The 21,636-nt window shown below is 39.2% G+C and overlaps 2 protein-coding genes across 2 annotated transcripts in view; one reads left to right on the top strand and one right to left on the bottom strand.

The window, feature by feature from the left end:
• Positions 1–3,310: 3,310 nt before the first annotated feature.
• Positions 3,311–11,807, bottom strand: LOC139743260 (uncharacterized). Its single transcript, XM_071653756.1, has 8 exons — positions 11,635–11,807; positions 10,208–10,446; positions 9,399–9,551; positions 7,720–7,883; positions 6,787–6,860; positions 6,040–6,194; positions 5,287–5,373; positions 3,311–3,448 (listed from the first exon to the last, which is right to left on the bottom strand). The coding sequence occupies exons 1-8, from the start codon at positions 11,777–11,779 to the stop codon at positions 3,344–3,346; spliced, it is 1,122 nt and encodes a 373-aa protein (XP_071509857.1). The 5' UTR covers positions 11,780–11,807; the 3' UTR covers positions 3,311–3,343.
• Positions 11,808–15,527: 3,720 nt separating this feature from the next.
• The window catches only part of LOC139743259 (palmitoyltransferase ZDHHC5-like), a gene marked incomplete at its 3' end in the record, with an annotated part of 69,304 nt that continues 63,195 nt past the window's right edge, over positions 15,528–21,636 (top strand). The window contains exon 1 of the mRNA XM_071653755.1: positions 15,528–15,701. Coding sequence (XP_071509856.1) covers positions 15,598–15,701 — 104 coding nt within the window. The remainder of the gene's footprint in view (positions 15,702–21,636) is intronic.

Genomic DNA, 21,636 nt, shown 5'->3' with positions numbered 1-21,636 from the left:
CTCTATACAGTGCACTCCCGTTATAACAAACATGGTTATAACGAAATTTTGGTTACAATGAAGTAAAAATTCAGGCCGCAACATTATCCACTCTCGGTATTTTTATTGACTTTGTTCGGTTATAACGAGGTTTTGATATAACGAAAGAAAACTGCCGGTCCCAAGGATTTCGTTATAATGGGAGTCCACTGTAATTAACTTGTCCAATGACTTGGGATGAAAATCTAAAGGCTGCATTACAAAAACATGGTAATATTTCACTGGAGGTTCACCACAGACTCTACCGTAAGTACCAGTACAACATGTACTATCACAGATATGGTAAAGCCATGAAGTACGTCACTTTGATAGTTACTGCTGTGAAGTAAAATTTATTTGGGTAGAAATAGTCTCAGGAAATTCATTCTGTATGGTGAATAGGTCTGACACTTTGGCTGTTGCTCGATCAGGCATGTCCAAGCCAAGGCTAGAGCAAGTTTTTGAGCTGTGCTGGAAAATCTTTGGCTACAGCCAGTGTGCATAAACTGAACTTTTTATGATATTGATCAATTTATGCACATTCCTGCCAGGCAGCATCACAGAAGAGTAATTTTCCACAAAAGTAAATTATCAGCCGTAGCCATCATATGCAACTTGTGGGTGGATGAGGGTTATCCACTGGCAAGAATCTATCATTTAATACATATATATATATTTACAATACCAGAGTTTACCAAAAATAACTTATAAGTAGATTATGAAAGGAATATTGTACTTAAAAAAATATGTAAATGTTAATAATTGAGGGGGTTGGTGCAATATAGTGCTAACCCACACTTTTGTCAAAATTGAGTTACATGCATTTTCATAATCCTTATCCTTAACTCTAACCTCCATGAAAATATCATATTTGAATTCAACCAATAAGTTGGTAAAAAATGCATGCATTCAAGTTTTATTAATGTACAATGTAGGGACTTTCCAAACATTCAACAGCGATCATCTCAAAATGACTATTGTGTGGATTAGCACTATATTGCACCGACCCCCTCAATTTTGAACATAGAAATATTTAATATATTCCATGATTACTCTATCAATCATGATTTCATCAATACTAAAATATGTAATTTTGTTACACAAATTTGACCTCTCATGGATCAAACCATACCCAGGAGCAAGGATGATTGCACTAAGACTTGTCCCGAGTATACTTGGGCAGGTGTTCATGGGAAGTGCATGTTGTAGTAAAATCTGCTCGCCCTCAATGGATTAAGCAGACAGGACCTTTTCTAAAAACCAGTGAAGTACATCATTTTACTCTCAGGATGTTATAGCTACCCATAGACGCTGCGATGAACACGCTTCCTGAAAAGAATTTCAGGTGATCACGTACACTGTACAAGTATACACTTTTGACCACAAGAGGGCAGCATTCAAGAATGTGATTGACTTAATTTGAGTGCTCAGGCCAAAGTATTTGTTTTCCCTGTCGTGACATCTACTTCTGCATGTGAAAATGATGTTGCCACTGCCCTTGGTGGAAAATTGACCGAGTGGAAGTAAGTCTGTAATATCAGTTCAGGTGCTATTTTCTCACTCTCATGAAACTATGATGATGATGATGATGATGTTGATGGTGATGATGTGATGGTGATGGTGATGGTGGTGGTGGTGATGATGATGATGATGATGATGATGATGATGATGTGATGATGATGTTGATGGTGGTGGTGACAGTGATGACGAGGATGACAACGATGATGATGATGATGATGATCATGGCAATGATGATGATTGCCCTGACAATGTTCTTCGTGTCCTCGTTAAAATGCATGAGGAACAGAAATTGAAGTTGAAAATTCTGGAAAAAGATGGGATGGCACAGTAGTGCACACATAAGATTGGCAGTGGTGCTACATTTTTTTTTCTTTGTTTTTTTCTTTATAGACATAAAGGCAGCATTAAATTTAGCCCTCACCAAAGCCACTGATAAATTCAAATTAATAACCAGTTGCAAAGATCTTCATGAATTAGAAAATGCGCTGCTGGTTTTAATACAAGTTACAAAATAATGAAATTCATAATCCATTGTATCTTTGATAGCAACCTGATCTCCACATAAGAGGGCCCTGAGTTTTTGAGTGATCCCAAACTTGGTTTCTTGTTAGGCATATAAAATATACATATATATTTTTTATTCATGTAGGTCACATTACATTGTAAAACCTGAAATGTTTTGCGCTCACAAAACTTTCATGAATTTCACGAGGAGCCAAGATTCATGGAGAATGCGTGCAAAAGTTCTTGTCTTTTATACAAAATACATCAAATGCAAGTCGTGATAATTCACAAAAGTTTCATGCTGCGAAAAAGGCTGTTAGCTCCGATTTATAAATGTTTCTGATTTTACAGTATACAAGTATGCTTTTAATCTACTGCTCACCATGCAGACTCTAATATGTCTCTTTGTTTCTTGTCAAACACATTGACTTAAATATGTGACCTTATGTATTGTGAATCATGTACACTGTAGATTCACACAAAATCACTTAAAGTTTACACTACATATTGCGGGCAGTATTTGAATGCTCCAATCTACTGTTAACTATTTGACACTGACCATACATAAACCAAGATCTTACTGCACATGCTTTCTGAGTTAGTACAAAAGTACTGAATGCAGCTTCTACGGCAATAAGTCTTGATGTAACCAGAAAACTCTAGCCATAAGTGTTACTGGTGGTTCTGGGGGTGGGGGTAGACTAAAGCTGAAACTTTCCAAAGAGATGTCAAATATTGTTCTCAATGGAATAACTGCATGGAATGATATCTAATTGAGCCTATGTCTTAGAATCTTATGCATCACTAAACTGATGGTTGCTGAAATGAGATTAAGTATTAATCTCATTATGCACAGTACCAAGACACTACTATCCCACTTGAATGTGTTTTACACCTGTGATGAACACCATGTTGCATTTGATTTGAAGACATGCCAGCAAGTGAACCAGTGTGATTAGGTACCCATATAAGACAACTGATATGTATGAATATGTACAATCCAATATACCAACTCCATGTCAATATGTCAACGTAGAAAATTTGGACACAGATGACCAATGTACATCGTACACCTGTTAGGGATTCATCTCTTTATGGAAGAGACGTACACCCTACGAAAGACATTTTTAACATTTCTCTACATTGTAATTTTGTTCTTGTGTCTTTGAGTTGTCTCTGCTCTGGATAACACGTTGGTCCTGTCACACTGACGGATGTACTCATCCATTTATAGATAGATTGCACCTTCACAGCACCATCCTCTGATCCGTGGTCATGGTGATGGACCACGTCCACTCACTCACTTCCTGTCCTCCCTGAAGCCGTCGGCATAGTCCGTCCTCGCCGTGCCCCACCCTATCAGCAGCCTGTCAGGGTTGTCGTCCCACTGTCCGGGCATCTTGACCTACGCACACAGAAAAGGAAAAATTTAACCCTTTATATGCCCAGGATTGCAGCTTAATATGCCATGCTTTTTTATCAGTATATTCAGTAATCTATCTACACTTGACCTAATACTTACTTTACAATCCTATTCAGGAGTAGCAATGTGCCTCAGTCCAACAGGAAGACCGAGGTGACACAATTGGAATTTGCTTTGGTAATTTAGATGATTTAGACACCATTCAGAATTAGGTACATGGTGGACCAAAAACCATCAAAGCTATGCCTCTTGCCATGGCAACCTTCCGAGAATACAATACTGGGATTAGGATGATTACCGGTAGGTAATCTCTGGTCACTAACAGTCAGTTTCCAAACATCTGTGTCATTTGGCAAAGAAAGGAGCACTCAAGCACGCATAATACTTGGCAAACAAAGCACATTGAGGGTTATGTACCATCAGCTGCCTTTATTTTGGAATCCTATCACAGTCCACATAGTTTTGTCTATAGATAGGACTGGGTATCTATCATGACTAACTCCCAGGGTGTTGATTCTTAATATATTACATACTGATGACATAGTGGTTATATTCAAATAAAAGTGCAATCAACATGCAGAGACTTTAAGGTAAAGTACAGTTCACAAGACAAATCCACACCACATTGAAATTGACGTTTATACTACAGAGTAAAACCAGGGCACAATTACAAGTTGTCAGTCTCTGACATTTTCAGTAAAATCCTTGTTTTTCATTGGCTGAGAAGCTCTGGTCACTGACTGTTACTATGGTGATTGTCAGAGACTGAAAACTAGTCAGGGCTGACAAATTTTATGGAACAGTGCCGAAGTGATCAACACGGTAGAAGAACCAGCACACTGGGACAGGAAATAAGAGAGTTATGGAATTTTCATATTTCACATGTTTTCACTGAATTATGAAATTGTTTGCAACCATGTTTCACATCTAAAAAGAGGCAATGATGTCATCACTTTCAACCTCTTGACTTTCACTTTCCTGACAGAACAAGTTACGTGAGACCTATGAACCCTTTCTGTGCCAGGGACGTTGGAAAGTGCGTACAATGCTATGAGGCTTTCTGTACCGCTTGGCACTCAAAGCACATAAAGGGTTCAGTAGACATGGTAGTAAATTATTCAGAAATACTTTAAATCATTGTAAATTCTGAATTATCAAAGAAACTAAAAGAAAACACACGTTACGTACAGCGGAACTTTGTTATATAGAGGTCAGATATAACAAAACCTTCTCATAAGAAGGCCATTTTGCAGGTCCTATCTCAATTTATATCTTTTTGTTTTGAATAGTGCCCTGATAAAGAGAGAAACCGGATACAACAAGGTAGCTATCATTGAGATTCTCCCATGTTAAAGGGATCGTATAGTTTTGGTTGAGACCTAATTTCAGGTTTCTAACATCTTTTGGTGAGATAATGAGAAGCCTCTTTCTATGAAATATGAAAGAGCATGTAATGCTATGAGGAATTCAATGTTTATTTGATAAAAATTGGCTTTGAAATGGCTGAGATATCCAAAAAAGAGCGATTCTAATAAAGTGTGGGACCCACACTTTATTATGATCGTTATGTTTTACTTTGTTTGTGGATGTTTCAGTCATTCCAAACCCGATTTTCATCAAATAAACTTTGAATTCCTCTTAAAATGGTATGCTCTGTTCTATATCATAAGTGTTTTCTTGGTATCTCACAAAAAGTTAGAAGCCCAATTCTCATCTCCACCAATACTGTACCATCCCTTTAATGACACACACAAACAGACAAACAGAGTGACATGATAGAAGCTACAGGTGGAAACAAGAATCAAATATCAGGGGCATACCTTTGCATTTCGTTCAGCATCCTTCAGCTCGGCTTTCTTCTGTTTGGCCTGAGCCAGTTTGGCATCAGAACTCGCACAACCCCACACCTAAGTAAACAAACAAGAGCAAACAATCAAACAAATGGAAAACTTGCCAATTTTGGGTTCACACAAAACTAACCTCCCACAACTATAGAGGTGGTTGGTCAGGGAGGGGAAGCACTTGTCACCCCTGGAAAAACAAGTGGTACTGGGATGGAAGATACGCAAATTCAAGCATATATATTAGAGGTTCACTCATCTCATACTTGGAGAAGTAACAAAAAGCAAACATGGCTATAGCTTATTCATGACATCACAGATTGATTTTGCTAGCTATTGCGCATAGTGGAAGATTTTCTTTCATTTGCTATTAATTATGAACCTTCTCTAAATAAAAATCGACAAACATACCTTTGAATGGTTCACAGAAAATACTTAATTGTTGAAAAATTGTTGAAAAAAACAACTTTAAAGAACAATCCAAGATTTACGTTTATAAGTTCCTTTCTCTCATTAAATGCAGCCCCCCCCCCCCCCCACACACATTTGGCTCTAAAACAAAGATAAAATTGGGAAAAAAAAAACGAATTATGAAAAATTTACACCAAAAAAATATGACTCTCCTAGGGTCCCAACCAGAGATTCTTCAAGTTGATGTTGACCCTTCACCCATGACATCCCATCATTCCTTCACTAAAAAAAAACATTCCCCAGCTCCTTGTACTGACTTACCTCGGCATCTACCACACTCCCAGTCAAGCCCCTGTGGGTTACCGTCTGAAGACCCTCTGTGAGCGACAAGCTCCGCCTCTTGGGGTCACGACCCACAAACAGTCCTTTGGGTAGATTGCGTGACTTGTCGTTGAACAGAACCATCTTGTCGCCCTCTGAAATTCGCAAATCATTCCAAATTTGGAGAACAGTATGAAAAAATGCCCCACACACCCCGGCAGTCTTTACTTTGTGAGACTTAGGAAGTGTGCACATTGGAATATGTAGTAAATGCAGAGTGTATGCATTGAAACATGATGTACTAAATGTATGCCCAATATAAACAATAAGTGTGTGAAATGGAATATTTACTGCATGCTTGACTGACACATACAAATGGGGATTCTGGGAGTGAGTGCACTGAAAGCTGAAACACTAGATAAATGGCTAAAGAATTGTTAAATGTATGAAATAAGAGGAGAGTGCAACATTTGTTTGTTTGTTTGTTTGTTTCATGGGACCCAAGTAAAAGTAATGCAGGTACTGTCTCTTGAGTGGGCCCGTCTGTTTTTGTTTTTTCCAGAATATACATGTACATGTGAGCGTGTGAAGACATGAATATCATGCAAATTTTGCTTTCTGTAAACTATTCAAATGCAACATGTCCAAAACGTAATCATTACATTGTATGTTCTGTTGAGAAAAAAAATAGGAAAGTAAAATTTGAAGATGAAGATGAAAAACGAGAGGAAAGTCGTCACCCCCTACCTTCAATAATGCCATAATCTGGAGAGAGCCTGAGAAGCACAGAACTGGTCCCACCCCAAGGAGTCGTGCCTTCTCTGTTGATGTAACCATGGTGATACAAGTTATTTGTCAGAATTATTCTTTTTTTTCTGTGGTTATTTATTCCGTAGTTTGGGGGTAGGAAGCAATAGAATTGACGTGATGCAATGCATCATAGGATTACGATATCAATGATATTGTCATACTGCTAAAGTGGGTAGTTTTGTGAGATAAATTTTTCATGCTCAGCCGGGCAGGATGAATTCCATATGCTTTTGATTCTGTGGAATCAAGATGTTAATTAGTGGTACATACATGTACTGCAAAGCAGAAATGTTTGCATGCTAGTTTCTGGTCGCTCGAAATACACAAAAATTTCCACACTGTAAACCCTTTAAAGTTCACAGTTTGTGTGCACATATGTGTGTGTGTGTGGGGGGGGGGGGGGGGGAGTGTAGCGGTTACATTCTCCAGAAATGGAATAGTTTTGGTTCAGAAGGGACTTCAGGTTACCAAATTTTTTGTGAGATAATGAGAAACCCCTTATGAAATATGAAAGGACATACAATTCTGAGGAATTCAAAGCTTACTGTATTTGATGAACATCGGTTTTGAAATGGCTGAGATATCCAAAGACAAAGAAATCCTTATGAAAGGTGGGACCCACCTTTTCTTAGAAACCCCTTTGTTTTACTTTTTTTTTGATATCTCAGCCATTTCAAAACTGATTTCATCAAATAAACTTTGGATTACTCTCAGAATTGTATGCTCTTAAGTATTTCATAAGTGGTTTCTGATTATCTATAAAATAGTTAAAGTATGAATCCCTCATCTCAACCAAAACTATAAAATCCCTCAAATTCTTACTGGTGTGTCACCATTATTATTTGCAGGGTAGGAAAGCTGCTGACTAACCTCCACTCTGTATCCAGAGCTACAGCATACACGTAGTCCCCCTCACAGCGTACGATGAGTACCGTCGGGCCGCGGTAGCCTAACACATGATGCTGGAGCCTGTTCACACTCAGCCCGTGATCCTTGCTGCTGTACAGCAACGTCCATGGACGTTTGCTAAATGCCTTTTTTGAGAATTGAAGCGAATGTGAATGCATCAGCAGAGTTCTTCCAGAATAAGAGGCAAAGAGGGAGAAGAATGCACTGCCAGTCATTCTTCGAGAGTTCAGTTCAGATGTGTAAAAGTCTTTTTTTTATTTTTTATTTTACAAGAGGTAATTAAATGTTAAAGAAAGACACACAGAAAGAAAGAGAGGGATAGATAGGCAGACAAGACAAAACAGGAGCATAGACAAATATCTTTCTCTCCATCAATATCTATGTGTGTATCCACTCATCTGTTCCTTATTCATCCATCTATTAGTCTAAATAAATCGTACTGTAAAACTAGAAATGTTCATGTGCATGAAACTTTCCAGAAATTTGCAAGGAGCCAAGCTTTGCGAAAGTAAAATGCACACGAAAGTTTTTGTATACAGAACACATTGAATGTCAGTACAATGCTATACATATTACACATATAGTATTGAAACTACTTGTTTAGTAGCACTTGCATATGGTCTTGTTTGTTCTTTATGGACAAGCAGTGTGTGTTAAACAAATCCTTGTATTTACAGTACTAATGTATGACGTATACTTGTAATTATTTTCAATGGTCAGCAATTTGAAAAAGTTTTATGCCACGAAAAGATGGAGGCTTTAATTTGCAAAAGTTGCATCCTGAGAATGTTTCTGGTTTTACAGTACTGTGTAAGCCATATATTTCGCGAGTCTAAATTTTTGCGAATCGGGAATTCCCGACGATTTCGCAAGTGGTTAAATTCGCGATAGTGGAGTCCTAAACTGAACGGAGAAGTGTACTGCATTAGCGTACGTCACATTCACATAGGGATCAGAGTCAATATTTTCGCGTGTCTTTAATTTCGCGAATAGCACCTGACTCGCGAAATTCGCGAAAATAAAAACCTCGCGAAATATTCGGCATATACAGTATATATCTGACTGCCCATCTCTGTTTGTATGTGTGTCACTGTGAATGAAGACATCTTTCTACATCTAATTGTCTATCTATGATATCTCTTTGTGCCTCCATCAGTCCTGTCTTCATCAAGCGAGTTCTTTCTCTTTTTTTTTTCCCCCCAATCTAGGTATCTACCATTATCATTGTTCTGTTCTCAGCTTTTTCAGTGGAGAACTGAGTCACAGCTGAAATATTTGGATGAAGTGTAAATACTGTTAACACAAATATTTAGCAATGTGGATTTTTTTTTTTTTTTTTTTTGGGGGGGGGTAAATTTCATGCTTAACTGAATTATAGTGAACAAAGATGAAATACAAAGACTTCACGATATATCAAATGGTGAAAAAGAATTAGTCCCATCTGATTGTGAAACTATTATTCAACCAACTAAATTCACAAAAATTTACTGTGCCAAAACAAATTGACCATGCAAAAAAAAAATATATATATTTATACTTTAACAGTAACATAACACCCTGAGACATATAAAAAAACAGGGTTTACTATCTTCAAATTTTGTCTGCCATCTGTATAAATTACTTTCAAATGATTGATCTACCTGTCCCTGTGTTGCCTCCCCCGCTGAGTTCGGCTCAGTACCGGTCGTCGGTTGGGTGTAGAGGGACGGAAGACTGCTGGAGAGCATCCACCACATTGCAACAGAGAGCACAGCTCCCTCGTGGTCAGGAAGAGTATAGTCTGCTACTGTGGCCTACAATAGATAATGAGAAAAGAATGTGAAAGATAAAATTTTCAGGACATTCCTGAAGATCCTGATCTATAAAAGTGAAGAATAGTACAGAAATAGAGAATTCACAACTGTTGTACACAGTGTTCAGGCAGTGCAGAGTATGCTTCGTAGGGGGAGGGGGGCTGTAGCTCCCCACGCTTTTGCCTCATCCCCCCCCCCCCAAAGAAAAAGGAACAAAAGAAAAAAAAAAACAACCTTGACTTTCCAAAGGGTTCCATGCTCGACCTCCCCCCCCCCCCCCCCATCCCACAGCTACCCAATTCCCCATAATCCCACCCTGAAAAACATTCCCCTGCCCTTGATATTCACACACACACACACAAAGAGCATTGAAGAATGTCACTCAAAAGCATAGTGAGTCATAGCTACAGTAGTGCACTCCCGTTTCAACGAAAATGGTTATAACAAAATTCAGTTTGCAACGAAGTAAAAATTCAGGCCGCAACAATATCAGCTCTATGTTCTTTGATTGTTTGTTTGTTTGGTTATAACAAAAGTTCGATATAACGAAAGAAAACTGCCGGTTCCGAGGACTTTGTTATAACGGGAGTCCACTGTATTAAAGAGCATGGATACAACATTCCTCCGTGTTTCACTTTCGATTACTGTGAGCTTACTGCATCCACGTCGTCACTGGGAGCAAGCTGGGCTGTCAGCCACTGATGCATTCCCATCAGCAGCTCCGGACAGCTGGTCTCCATCCAGTCCAGCCCCGCCCCGCTGCTCCCCTTGGAGAGGATCGTCTGGGTCACCCTGGTAACATCCTTCTGTGTGACTTTCTCGTTAGCCACATTCTGAGACAACCCACTTCCTACCAGAAAGAGTGAGAAGGCGGTCCTCACCAGGAGCTCGACTTCTGTAATCGAAGAAGGACAACTACTGTAAAAGCAGTTACTTTGTGAGAGTTTGATTTTCACAAATTTCGCGAATCACTGTTGGACCGCAACTTTAAAGCGTCTCTGACAGACAATGGTCTAAGAATTTGTGTTATAATCCACTTACATTAATTTGTTCATGCTGAAAAAGAATCTGCCATTAATTTCCTATAATATCATCACCTGATCTTGATCACATCAAGTAAAAGCCACTAACATAAAGATTCGACTGAAGCAAAAGGTTCCTATAATGCCTAATCAAGGTAGACTTTAAAGCAAAAAGAGTTCATTGCCTATGATATCAAGTAGACAGGTTTAATTTGGGGTGCTTAACTTTCAGCCTTTCAACATTCATGCATGATTGACATTATACAAATATGAGAATTGTCTCTGTTTTGCGCAAAAATACAACTTTCCATGTTCAATCCTTTAGTATATATATCCAAAGTTGCTACCCAAAGTTGATTCCAATCTCATGCCATGAGCTCTCACAGAATGTGTGTTTGTCACTCCACACATTGACAATCAAAACAGAAATAAAAACCTTTACTTTGCAAATAAGTCAAATGTTGAAGTGTTGGTATATCGAGCTGACAATGATGGCACTGGAAAATAAACTCTCTATGTCCGAATTCTTGGATCAGAAGACCTTATTCATGGCTCGACACTAACTTTTTTGTTTGGTGGCCGATGGGGCCACCAAAATCCTAAATTTCAAATTTTTGGTGGCCCGAGAGAAAAATTTGGTGTCCCCCCCCCCCAAAAAAAAAAACATTAAAAGTCCTTTTTTTATGAGTCAAATATTTAAGTTTATGATAGTAAAAATTAGAAGTTGGACATATCTACTCATAAATAAACTTCAACAAACTTGCAACACTCACTCTCAGGCACTCATTCAGTCCTTTTCATCCATCCTTTCAACAAATTTAACTGCTAATTTCCGGCGCAAAAAGTTACGAATTTATTGACATACTTTTCAAAAAATTTTGGTGGCCCGAGGCGGGCCACCAAATTTGCCCTTTTTAAGAATTTGGTGGCCCCGGGCCACCGGGCCACCGGTAGTGTCGAGCCCTGCCTTATTGATCATGTTGTTTACCTTTACACTTTGGAGCAATGTCATTTCCATTGGCATACATCATCTCAAAGCAGAACAGCTGAACACCGCTTACTTTGCTCTTGTAATACCCCAGTGCCACAGAAAGCTTCGAAGTAAAAGCGCGCCAGGGACGACGTCGATCTTGGAGCCAAAATCTTGTCCATCACATCCACAAAGTGTTGCTCGGGTATCAAAACGTCTTGATCAATGTCCCACATGCCAAACAGGCATGATATCAGACCACGGCCATACTCTGGGAAATATTTCTGATGCAGTGCAGGGGGAAATGGACCGAAATTGTTCATTATGAATATGGCAGAATTCAACTTTTACACTCCTATGTTCGTACACTGTATATTGCAAATACCGGTACACACTCAACATCAAGTTCTAAAAACCTCTTGGGTACGTACATCAAACCAGTGAATTGTTGCTAACCTCATAGCTGTGTCTATGGGATCCAGTGTTTACATTTCAAAATTTCATGATTTCAATTAAAAGAATGATAGATGAAAATTGTGCTAGCACTGTCTATAGAATTGGATGATAAGTCCAAATGAAATGCTTTGAATAAATGCATCATACCATAACATAACAGATTATTCATTGCCAGCATGCTACACAAAGTCACAATCACAACTGGGCAACTCCATGCATGTGACCACATCACACAGGTTAGGCTTCAATGAAACAGTAAGTAGGCGTTTACAAAATTAATGTACACATACTTTGTGGCTAAAGCCTGGTACAAATTGTACAAGGATGAACGATGACACTGTTTGCCTTGTCAGTGGACGTTTGAATAGAAAATTTAACCAGACTGGACTCAGAATATTCCTAAATCATGCATATTTTATGAATTATATACACTGAAAATTCCAGCATATGAAACAAAACAAAATAATTCTGAAAATGAAAGTAACCAAACACTATACACTTTTTTTTTTCAAATTGGGATCAATCGCAAAAATTAATCAAAACACAAGATCTTCCGTAAAATGTCTAATATACATACATATCAACTAAAAGAATGCAAACTCTCAATTCCTCATCTGCAGAAGAAGTATCACCCAAACATGCTAAAAAAAACAGGATAGGAAATATTGAAAATCATATTCCATTAATCAATGCTGCAAGGATCTTACACTAATTTGTATTAAAATAAATTCTGACTATCATGCTCTTCATCCTGTCCACCTTTACCTTGCGATATTGGGCTGCAATGTTGAGTTACACAGTAGTGTTAGATATCACAGAGATGCAGCGTACAGAAAAGCAGAACAGCGTGCTCATTTGTCTGTTCTATGTTACATGATGTTTGTTTGGATCGTGACTGTACCTTTTGGCAAATCAAGATAATTGCTGCATTGTACAGTAAGTGGACAGTACAGCGGCCCAGAACTGTTGTGAAAACTGAACATGATATTAATTTGGAACAGCTCTTTCATGCAGGTGCGAAACAACATTTCCTGCAAAACAGGTGTGTCAAAGGATTAGTGCTGCAGAGCTTGAGCTGTCCATTCTTTTAGGGCTTTTAAATCTCTGGGGCAAAAGCTCTTTTTAAGGTCTACAATGTAATTACAAATTCCTTGTGTCTATAATCAAGATCAACCAACAATGAAAATTTGTACTGGCATCAGGAGACATCAAATGGGCAACTGCTTCATGAATTCTTAGCCTATACTCTGAGATTCACTCATGATTAAATGAAAGATCAAAGAACACATTACATATATTTCATCTGAGACAAGATGCATCAAATTTCCCTTTTTTTTGAAGAAAAAAAAAACACTTTTATAACACCCCAAGTACTTACCACTAACTGATGTGATGTAAGAGTTGTTCCACCATCACAAATTCTCTGTGAACAACCAACATACAGAAGTCAAGAGAAATATATTCTAATGTCTAATGAACAAAAGTTAAATTCTGTGTAGATACTTGGCATCACATTATACATCGGCCTACAAAATTGTAAGTATCAATAGTCCATTCTAAGCAAAGAGAAAAAAAACACCACACACACACACACACACACACACACACATCAAAATACAGAATTTCAAGAAGTTCTCCTCCTTCTCCTTTGCAGCAGTCTATACAGCTGTACAATTGAAAATGTATATCACTGTCAATATACATGTAAGCCAAGATGAACCTGACTTGCCCGAGTGTCTTGACGTGGAACATGGTCCTACTCAGCTCAGACTCAGAGGTTGTTGTGAAATGGCTTATCAATATAAAATTCGAAGGTCTTATAATTTTTCAACTGAGCTAGAATTTCACAACCGAGTTAGAATTAACCACAGATCTGAGCATGGAATATATGTAAAATAGATCATTCCATTTTAAAAGGTACCTGGTATTAATCACTGAGCAAAAGACACAAACTTTTCAAAATATTCCCTTGGACAGTATGTTTGGAGAGTCATTTTGTGATTATGTTTTACCAAGCTGGTTAGAAAAAAATAATAAAAACATGATACAAGTGTAAATAGATATAGATATAATTAGACTAAGATTTTGTTCTGATATCACACATTATCCCTGCATAAAATGCCAAAACTTGCGGTAAATTTAAATGAGCAAGATTCAGAACATAAATAACCCTCAACACAAATGTGCACAATATAACTGCATTGTTGAGAGTTGCAGAGACTCCAACCCTAAGCACCTTCTGATCTGGAGATTCTCCCATCTGAAACCCCTAGCAAACCGGAGACTCCAACTTGATGTGCGCGAAGCGAATATCACAAGCGCAAAGTTCCTTGTGGCCGGGGTCCAGGGCCCGCTTGGGTCCTGGAAGCTCTAATAATTAGTGTTCTTGATGCTCTCTCGTGCTATCACAGGCTTATTTTTCAACATACGAAGACAAAAAGTAAGAAATCATTTCAAATGGGAGACACAGAGCCAGGGCGGGAGAAAGGGAGAAAGGGAGATTTTGCAAAAGTGGGCTTTCGGCGGGAGATCTCCCGTCGAAAGTGGGAGAGTTGGAGTCTCTGGAGTTGTAGAAATGTTCTCACATATCACATCTGACTGAACTGAATTGAAGTTGTTGTCAAAATGCCCAAGTTTCTGTGACTGTAGTAAACTGTGTGGAAAGCTTTTCATTCTAAAAATCTAACCATGATCACACTTTCACAGCTCAGAATTCAGAACACAATATGTGAGCTTATTGAATGAAGTACATGTATCCTTATGACTAACATAACAGTTACAATAAGCACTAAAACAACAATAATAAACAAACAAACAAATAAAACATTTAAAACGTATATACCGTGTACTACTGGTATATATTGCTCACTGGCAAGTGGCACCAGTGCGCGATAGCTGATTGAATCGCAGCCGGCGGGTACCACTTGCCTTACTGGTTAGTGGTATAGGTACCCGCCGGGTGCGATTCAATCAGCAATCGCGCACTGGTGCCTACCAGTAAACATAACGTAAATATTAACGTCTCGGACTGAGTCATACGTAAACACTAATGTAAAAGGTTATCTTACGCGGTATAGCCTCGACGCTCTATCATTCTTGATTGCGTCATATCGATCTCGAGTTTTATTTTCAGTTTTACTTTCTTGTCCGCCCATAGTGCCAATAAAGACGAGATAGTATATTGGTAACAACAAAATTCACCCCGGAACTCCTCTGAACTTTCACGACATGGGCAGCGCCATCTTTAAATTACCCATACTACATCGTATTTCCTGAATGGCTTCTCACACCTGTTGACAGCTATATTCATCCGCTTTGATTGCAGAACATTTGAACCTTATCACGAATCCTTTGATTGTTTACTATAACTTTAATGTTTCATTATTTTAAGATCCGTTTGATATTTCAGTCCTGCACTCGGTGATGATTTCAAGAGGTTTGAAGGACTAGCTATTTGACGCGGACTGATATCAATCACTGAATGAACTTGACAGCACAAACCTATCAACATCGTACATGTTACCGTGAAAAAAGATGGGCGATTCTTAGCCCGAGAAGCCAGTTTCTCTCGAGAATCTATGTGTACATATCTTTCAATATGGGTTGCTGTAAAGGAAAATGTAAACTTTCAACGAGATATATCCCTGTGACGATAGCCTATATCCTTCTCATCGGTACATCTGCTCTGTTTTTCGCTTTTCCGTAAGTATCTCCATCTGCCAATACAGTTGAAATGTCATCAGTGGTCACAGAGCTCTAACGTTAGTCAGTGACACAGTCTTGCATAGTGTCAGTGCAGTGTGCGTGTGCTTGTTGAATGCAGTAGAACCAATAATGTGCAGTATGTATGCTTTGGCCTTTGCATGACGTGTGTATACTGTGCTAGTTAAACACAAACTCGGTGGACATCTAGTCAATTCCCAAAGTCTCTGCGTGTTGATGTGTGACTGTGAATGTAAGCATCAGTATGCTGAGCTGTGCATGTCGTGGTTGCGGCATAGTGTTTGAAAAGGACTCCCTTGCACAATTTTTACTGTACACTTTTGATATTCTATAAAAGGTGGATTACTCGTATAAACTATTTCATATGAAAGAAATTTATGTCATTAACATATATTTCAAATTTCATGGCGAAACAATTATTCTATCTTGAGAAATTTAACTTTCAAATCACTGCAATATTACCCCTTTTTTTGACAAGCACGCACGAAAATGTGTCCAGATCATGTTTGCAAACAGCGCCGATAAGTAGCATTCGCGTGCGGATCTCCAGCGACCGGTTAATGACGGTACAGCGGTTTGCTAAAACGCGTAACCAGGGCAGAAGCCACTCCCCCTCGTGTCGTCATACGTTGTGTGTGCTGTGTGTTTCCGTACGTATACAGCGCTCAGCGTTGTGAATGAATACTAGTACGTACAATACATTGTAGCGCATGCATTCCGGCCCAGCCAACATCGGCGGACGAGCGAGCATGCATGCTTTGAGTGTATTATTGTACTACCTCCACACACGCTATGCGCTACACGAGTAACGTTATACATGTACACACAGCTTGCTATATGTGACGACTACATAAGAAATATACATCGATTCTGTCAGAGTAGATGCATGCTGGCAGTTCATGAGAAAATGTTATGGCTATTTAGCCTTGTATTGGTGCCACTTTACCATTATTCGTGCATACATTCATGGCTTCAGGGTTCTCGCCAGGAATTTCTTCACGCTTGTCGGCATTTATGCGCGCTGTTCTGGGGGTGGGTACGGGAGGGAGGTTACAGCGTTCCCCCTCCCGCGCGGAAGCCTTCGCTAATGCTCAATACAACACAGATAAATTGCCGCTAAAATGCCACTAAATGCGACATTTTCACGGAGATGTAATGAACGTTGTGAGGGGCATATTCTCACAGAAACAATGCAGAAACTCCATACCTTTCGTTAGCGGCAGTTCCTAAATAATAAATGAAAGAGAAGTAGGTGCCGATGGTGGAGGTTCCGATTTCTTTTAGGCCTTTCCTGTTTCACTGTTGCAATAATTAGCCGCCTCTGCATCGCAACAACGCGCGCCGTGTTGCTTTCTCGCCGTCTGCTCGACCACGTGGTAGGCCTATTGCATGCAGATGCGCGAGAAGCGATCGAGAACTTTCGGGACATCGTTGCACTTTCCTTTCTGGGTATCCTGCGGTAGTTTGGCCGTGACATCAAAGAGATATCATACAATTTTAAATGTAATGATGGTCATTATTCCGAAGGTTTGTTTAATCATAAAATGAAACGATTCATTACTATACTGAGTACTTCGAAGGTTTGTAATCGAAAACAACAACAACACCAAAGGTCGGTACTACAGATGAATGTTCAAAATAAAACTGATTTCGTTCGAAGATTAACAAGCATTTTTCTTTATTATTTTCCGATCAACGAACCTTCAGAAAGGAATCTATCATCTATCATCGTTATTGTTTCAGAATAACAAACCTTCAGAATAAGAAAACACCGTTTTGGGGCTGTTGTTGTATTCCGAAATTATACTGGAAGAACATTCGAAATAACAAAACTGATTTCGTTTGGATATAAACGAATATTTTCTCCTTTATAATTTTTCTATTAACGATCATTCAGAATTAAGAATGTAGAGTATTATTTTGCCATTATTCTTTCAGAGTAACGAACCCTGAGGGTAAGAAAACTATAACCGATTTCATTTCTTCTTTATCATTTTCCGATTAACGATCGTTCAGAATTAAGAATCTAAAGTATTATCGTTATTCTTTCGCAGTAACGAACCTTCAGAGTAAAAGAAAACTAACAGTTTTGGGGCCGTCGTTTTATTCTGAAATTTCACTGACGGAAACGTTCGAAATAACAAAACTGATTTCGTTGTGAAATGAACGGACATTTTTTAAAATCATTTTTGGATTAACGAACCTTCAGAATAAGGAATATAGCATTATTTTATCATTAATCTGTCGGAGTAACGAACCCTAAGGGTAACAAAAGTGCAACTGTTTTTGGGGGCAGTTGTTTTATTCCATATTTCACTGGCAAAACGTTCGAAATGACGCACTGATTTCGTTTTGAAATTTACGGACATTTTTCTTTATTCAATTTTCGGTTAACGAACCTTCAGAATACTCAGAATCTACAATTTATTATTTCATCATAACTACTTCTGTCGGAATAACAGACCCTTAGAGTACGAAAACACGCTGTTTTGTGCCGTCGTTTTATTCCGAAATTTCACTGGCAGAACGTTCGAAATAACAAAACTGATTTCGTCGTGAAATGAACGGACATTTTTCTTAATCATTTTTGGATTAACGAACCTTCAGAATAAAGAATCTAGCATCATTTTATCATTAATCTGTCGGAGTAACGAAAAAAAATGAACCTTGGTGGCGATAACTGATGCTGGTGTAGAGAAAAACAAAGACAGCTCACTCAAAAGATGCTTCCTTCTTTCAGTTTATTTTCTCCCCAGTCATTCCTATCGTTCTCCTCCCATGAACCCCTGCCATGCACGGACGATGAACAAAACAAAATGTTACCGACGCTGCAATGAAAAAAAAAGAAAGAAAAAGAAGAAAGAAACACGTCCTCGAAGCAAATTATCTACACTTTTCAAGTTGAAAAAATTGATGTTCGTAATGAAGAATAAAAAAAAGCACGACCTCAAGCAGTGGGGAAACTTGATATCATGGCTTGTGGAAATTTCCATGAAATTTCCACGAAAGCCAGGTGTCAGATAAAGAATGTCGCGCGTACTGCCACCTTGCTTCAGTGGTCGTAAACAGCGTGTACATAGCATGTTCCACCAACTGGGAATATTGATGAATGATCATCCATTTATTTTCTGCCCATGAAGGCCCCCTAACCCACCTTCTAACAAACCAAGCCAGAAGCACGTGGAGCATTACGTACGTTGAACTTGAAAGACCATCATGACAGAATTACTATAAATTTCGGCCCGGAAAAGGAAAATGGAATATTCACGAATGACGTTTACAAATCCATGGAAATTGAAAAGGCTAAAATGGAACGCATGGCTTTTTAGATTAAAAAAAAAAAATAACCCACTGAAACTACCAAAACCTAAATAACAATTTGCATTTGCTTACTCCATCGCACGTTCTTTTTTCTTTTCTTTTTTTTAACGAAAAATGGAGTTAATTTTCTCTCTGCGGCAATGCTTTGAACGCATCTAATTTTACGTCATTGCCGATGGCCAGCTTCCTGAAGAATTGATACGAATCCTTTTAAATATACGAAACAAAGTCTAAAAATCCTGGATCCTGGCGGTGAATTTCGATGGTATTATAAATCCTGCTCACTATCAAACTTTAATCATCTGTTCCTTGCGCCATTTTACCAACCAACTGTAACTGTTCCTGAAAATTTCATCCTAATCTGTTCCCAAATTCTGACTTATTTTTGCGAATAGAGAGACAGACAGGCAGACAAATTAACAAACAAACCAAAGCAGCCAAAAAAAATACAACCTTTGGCGGAGGGGGGCATGCATTTCATATCGTTTGTTTTTGCGTAACCCGACAACAAGCGTGACAACAAGCGAGCACGTGTCAGCCTTCCTCAGCCTCCTTCGGCCTCCGACCCTCTCTTTCCGTCCTCTCTCTCCCTCTCACAATACACTGTACCGTTGTACAAGCAGGCGGCTGGTAAGTGGCCGGCTGGGTGCTTGTGCATGTGTGTGTGGATCCCAAATCAGAGCGCATGTGAGTGAGCAAGTGTGTGATGTGGTGTGTATCAGCTAGTACGTCGCTCTGTTGAGCCGCGTTGTTGTGATCGGTGTGGTGACTGCGTAGATAAATTTTTGCGCTTGTATAAGTATGTAAACTGCTGCTGCTTTCAACATCTAGCTTCTTTTCTAGCCAGATAATAAAGACTGAAAAAGGCGAGAAATTGGTCCGAACTTAGCTCGTCAAGTAAGTTACCCTTGTCGGCAAGTTCACGCGTGGTGTTACCCTTGTCGGCAAGTTTTACCCTTGTCGGCAATTGCTTCTTCAAACCGCACGCTTGTCGGGGCCGACAAGGGTGATATACGCTGGCGAGATCCCTGGGCTTAAGAGTATAGCTTCCGAAATCGTTTGCTTGGAAACCCTTTTTTGTCGATTGAAGTTCAGTCGTAAAAATCAGTATTTGTGCCTTCCACCGCTTCACAATCGACTTGCCTGATGCGTTGTGTAGCCTAGGCCTATCTGCTATGTAGCATATTAAGATCACGAGAAAGACTGCAACTCGTGCATCGTGAGTGCACTTTTCTATCGAAGTATTAAAAAATAAATAAATATGACTCTACGTGGTTGTTTGTTTGTATTGCTAACTCATACATGTACATTGTAGGCCTGTTATGATCATTATCAATCCAGTAGTAGTACTTTTACTCCGTTGAAACTGATGTGCCAGGTGGTTTACGAGCGTAAGTGTTTCCTTCACTGTATGTACCTATATGCACATTGATAATAATGCTGGGCAATTGTAACCCCATAGAACTCAGTGCTGTAGAACTATCGCAAGCGAAGCGACGTGACAGCTCTGTTTTCAGTGGCACGGGTGTGTGCACGTACTCGTAGAGTAGACACACACACACAGCGATCTAGCAAACTACTAGCTAACTCAGTACCTTGCGACGGTAGACACACACACACACACAGCGAGCTAGCTGCATGCGCGCCATGGTGGCGAATGCGTGTAGATTTACATATGTATGAGCGTATTTGTGCGGACGTTACTATGGTTGTTGCATACGAAGCCACGCCTAACACGTTCGCTGTGATCAAAAAATTATTGCAAGGGGTATCTTCTAGGCAATATCCCCGGTCCAAGACGTGGAGCTAGCGAAAAACTAACCTCACCATTGGATTCAGCATATCCTAAACTACAGTACTACACTGTAGCATGCCACACGCTGGTACAAGTAGCGAAGCAGACGCTGAGATATCAAGATACATTGTAGGTGTGATTCTAACGACATTTACACCAATTTATCGTCTGAGTCATGTGCCAGCGCTTTGATAGAATATGGAGCGAAACTTCCTCTTTCATATGATACCAAATTTGTTAAGATTTGATAGCGGCATGGACCGGGGATTTTGCAATAAATGCGATTTTTAGCACAAAATGCGGAGTCAAAACAGCGTCGGCGCGCGACTCCATTGTGTTCTATGGGGCTTGCGTGTTGTACTCAAAGATAGGGGCGCGTTTTGTCTGAAGGTTGGCAGCGCGCGATCAGACACCCTACACATAGGCCTAATAGTGGGGTGGCTTAGTGACAAATATACTGATAATCGTGACACGCCGGACAAAAGTGTCATTTTTTCCTCAGACATTTGTATATATATGAGGATCAAAATTAGGGGGTGCTCCAAGAAATCCGCTAACAGAAAAGATGAGAAAATGCCCTTAATTTGTACATAACAATAGTGTCTGAATTCAAAGACTATACACAGGGCATTCGCCAGGTTTCTGTACAATGCAATGCAATGTACATGGTTGCTAGTCTTAAAATTCAGACCCATAATACGACATATTGTGTGCATGTTTACAGTAATACACCATTTTTACTGGTTTTCCTATGGTAACAGGTGGTTAGTCTGTGTTGCAGACCTGAGGGAGGTGTGT

This window comes from Diadema antillarum, unplaced genomic scaffold (assembly GCF_040938485.1).
Source record: "Diadema antillarum isolate AM-2024a unplaced genomic scaffold, OU_Dant_1.0 seq00001062_RagTag, whole genome shotgun sequence".
Classification (NCBI taxonomy): Eukaryota; Metazoa; Echinodermata; class Echinoidea; order Diadematoida; family Diadematidae; genus Diadema; species Diadema antillarum.
Note: the sequence above shows the minus strand (reverse complement) of the source record. Positions and strands in the feature narration are given on the sequence as shown.

What these genes read in the sequence shown, in the direction of transcription:
- LOC139743260 (XM_071653756.1), bottom strand. Translation starts at nt 11,779, where the DNA reads ATGTGGGACATTGATCAAGACGTTTTGATACCCGAGCAACACTTTGTG. An exon ending in CCAGTGACGACGTGGATGCA is followed by an intron (nt 9,552 to 10,207) that starts GTAAGCTCACAG and finishes TATCTATTGTAG; the next exon opens with GCCACAGTAGCAGACTATAC. An exon ending in ATGCTGAACGAAATGCAAAG is followed by an intron (nt 3,449 to 5,286) that starts GTATGCCCCTGA and finishes CTGTGTGCGTAG; the next exon opens with GTCAAGATGCCCGGACAGTG.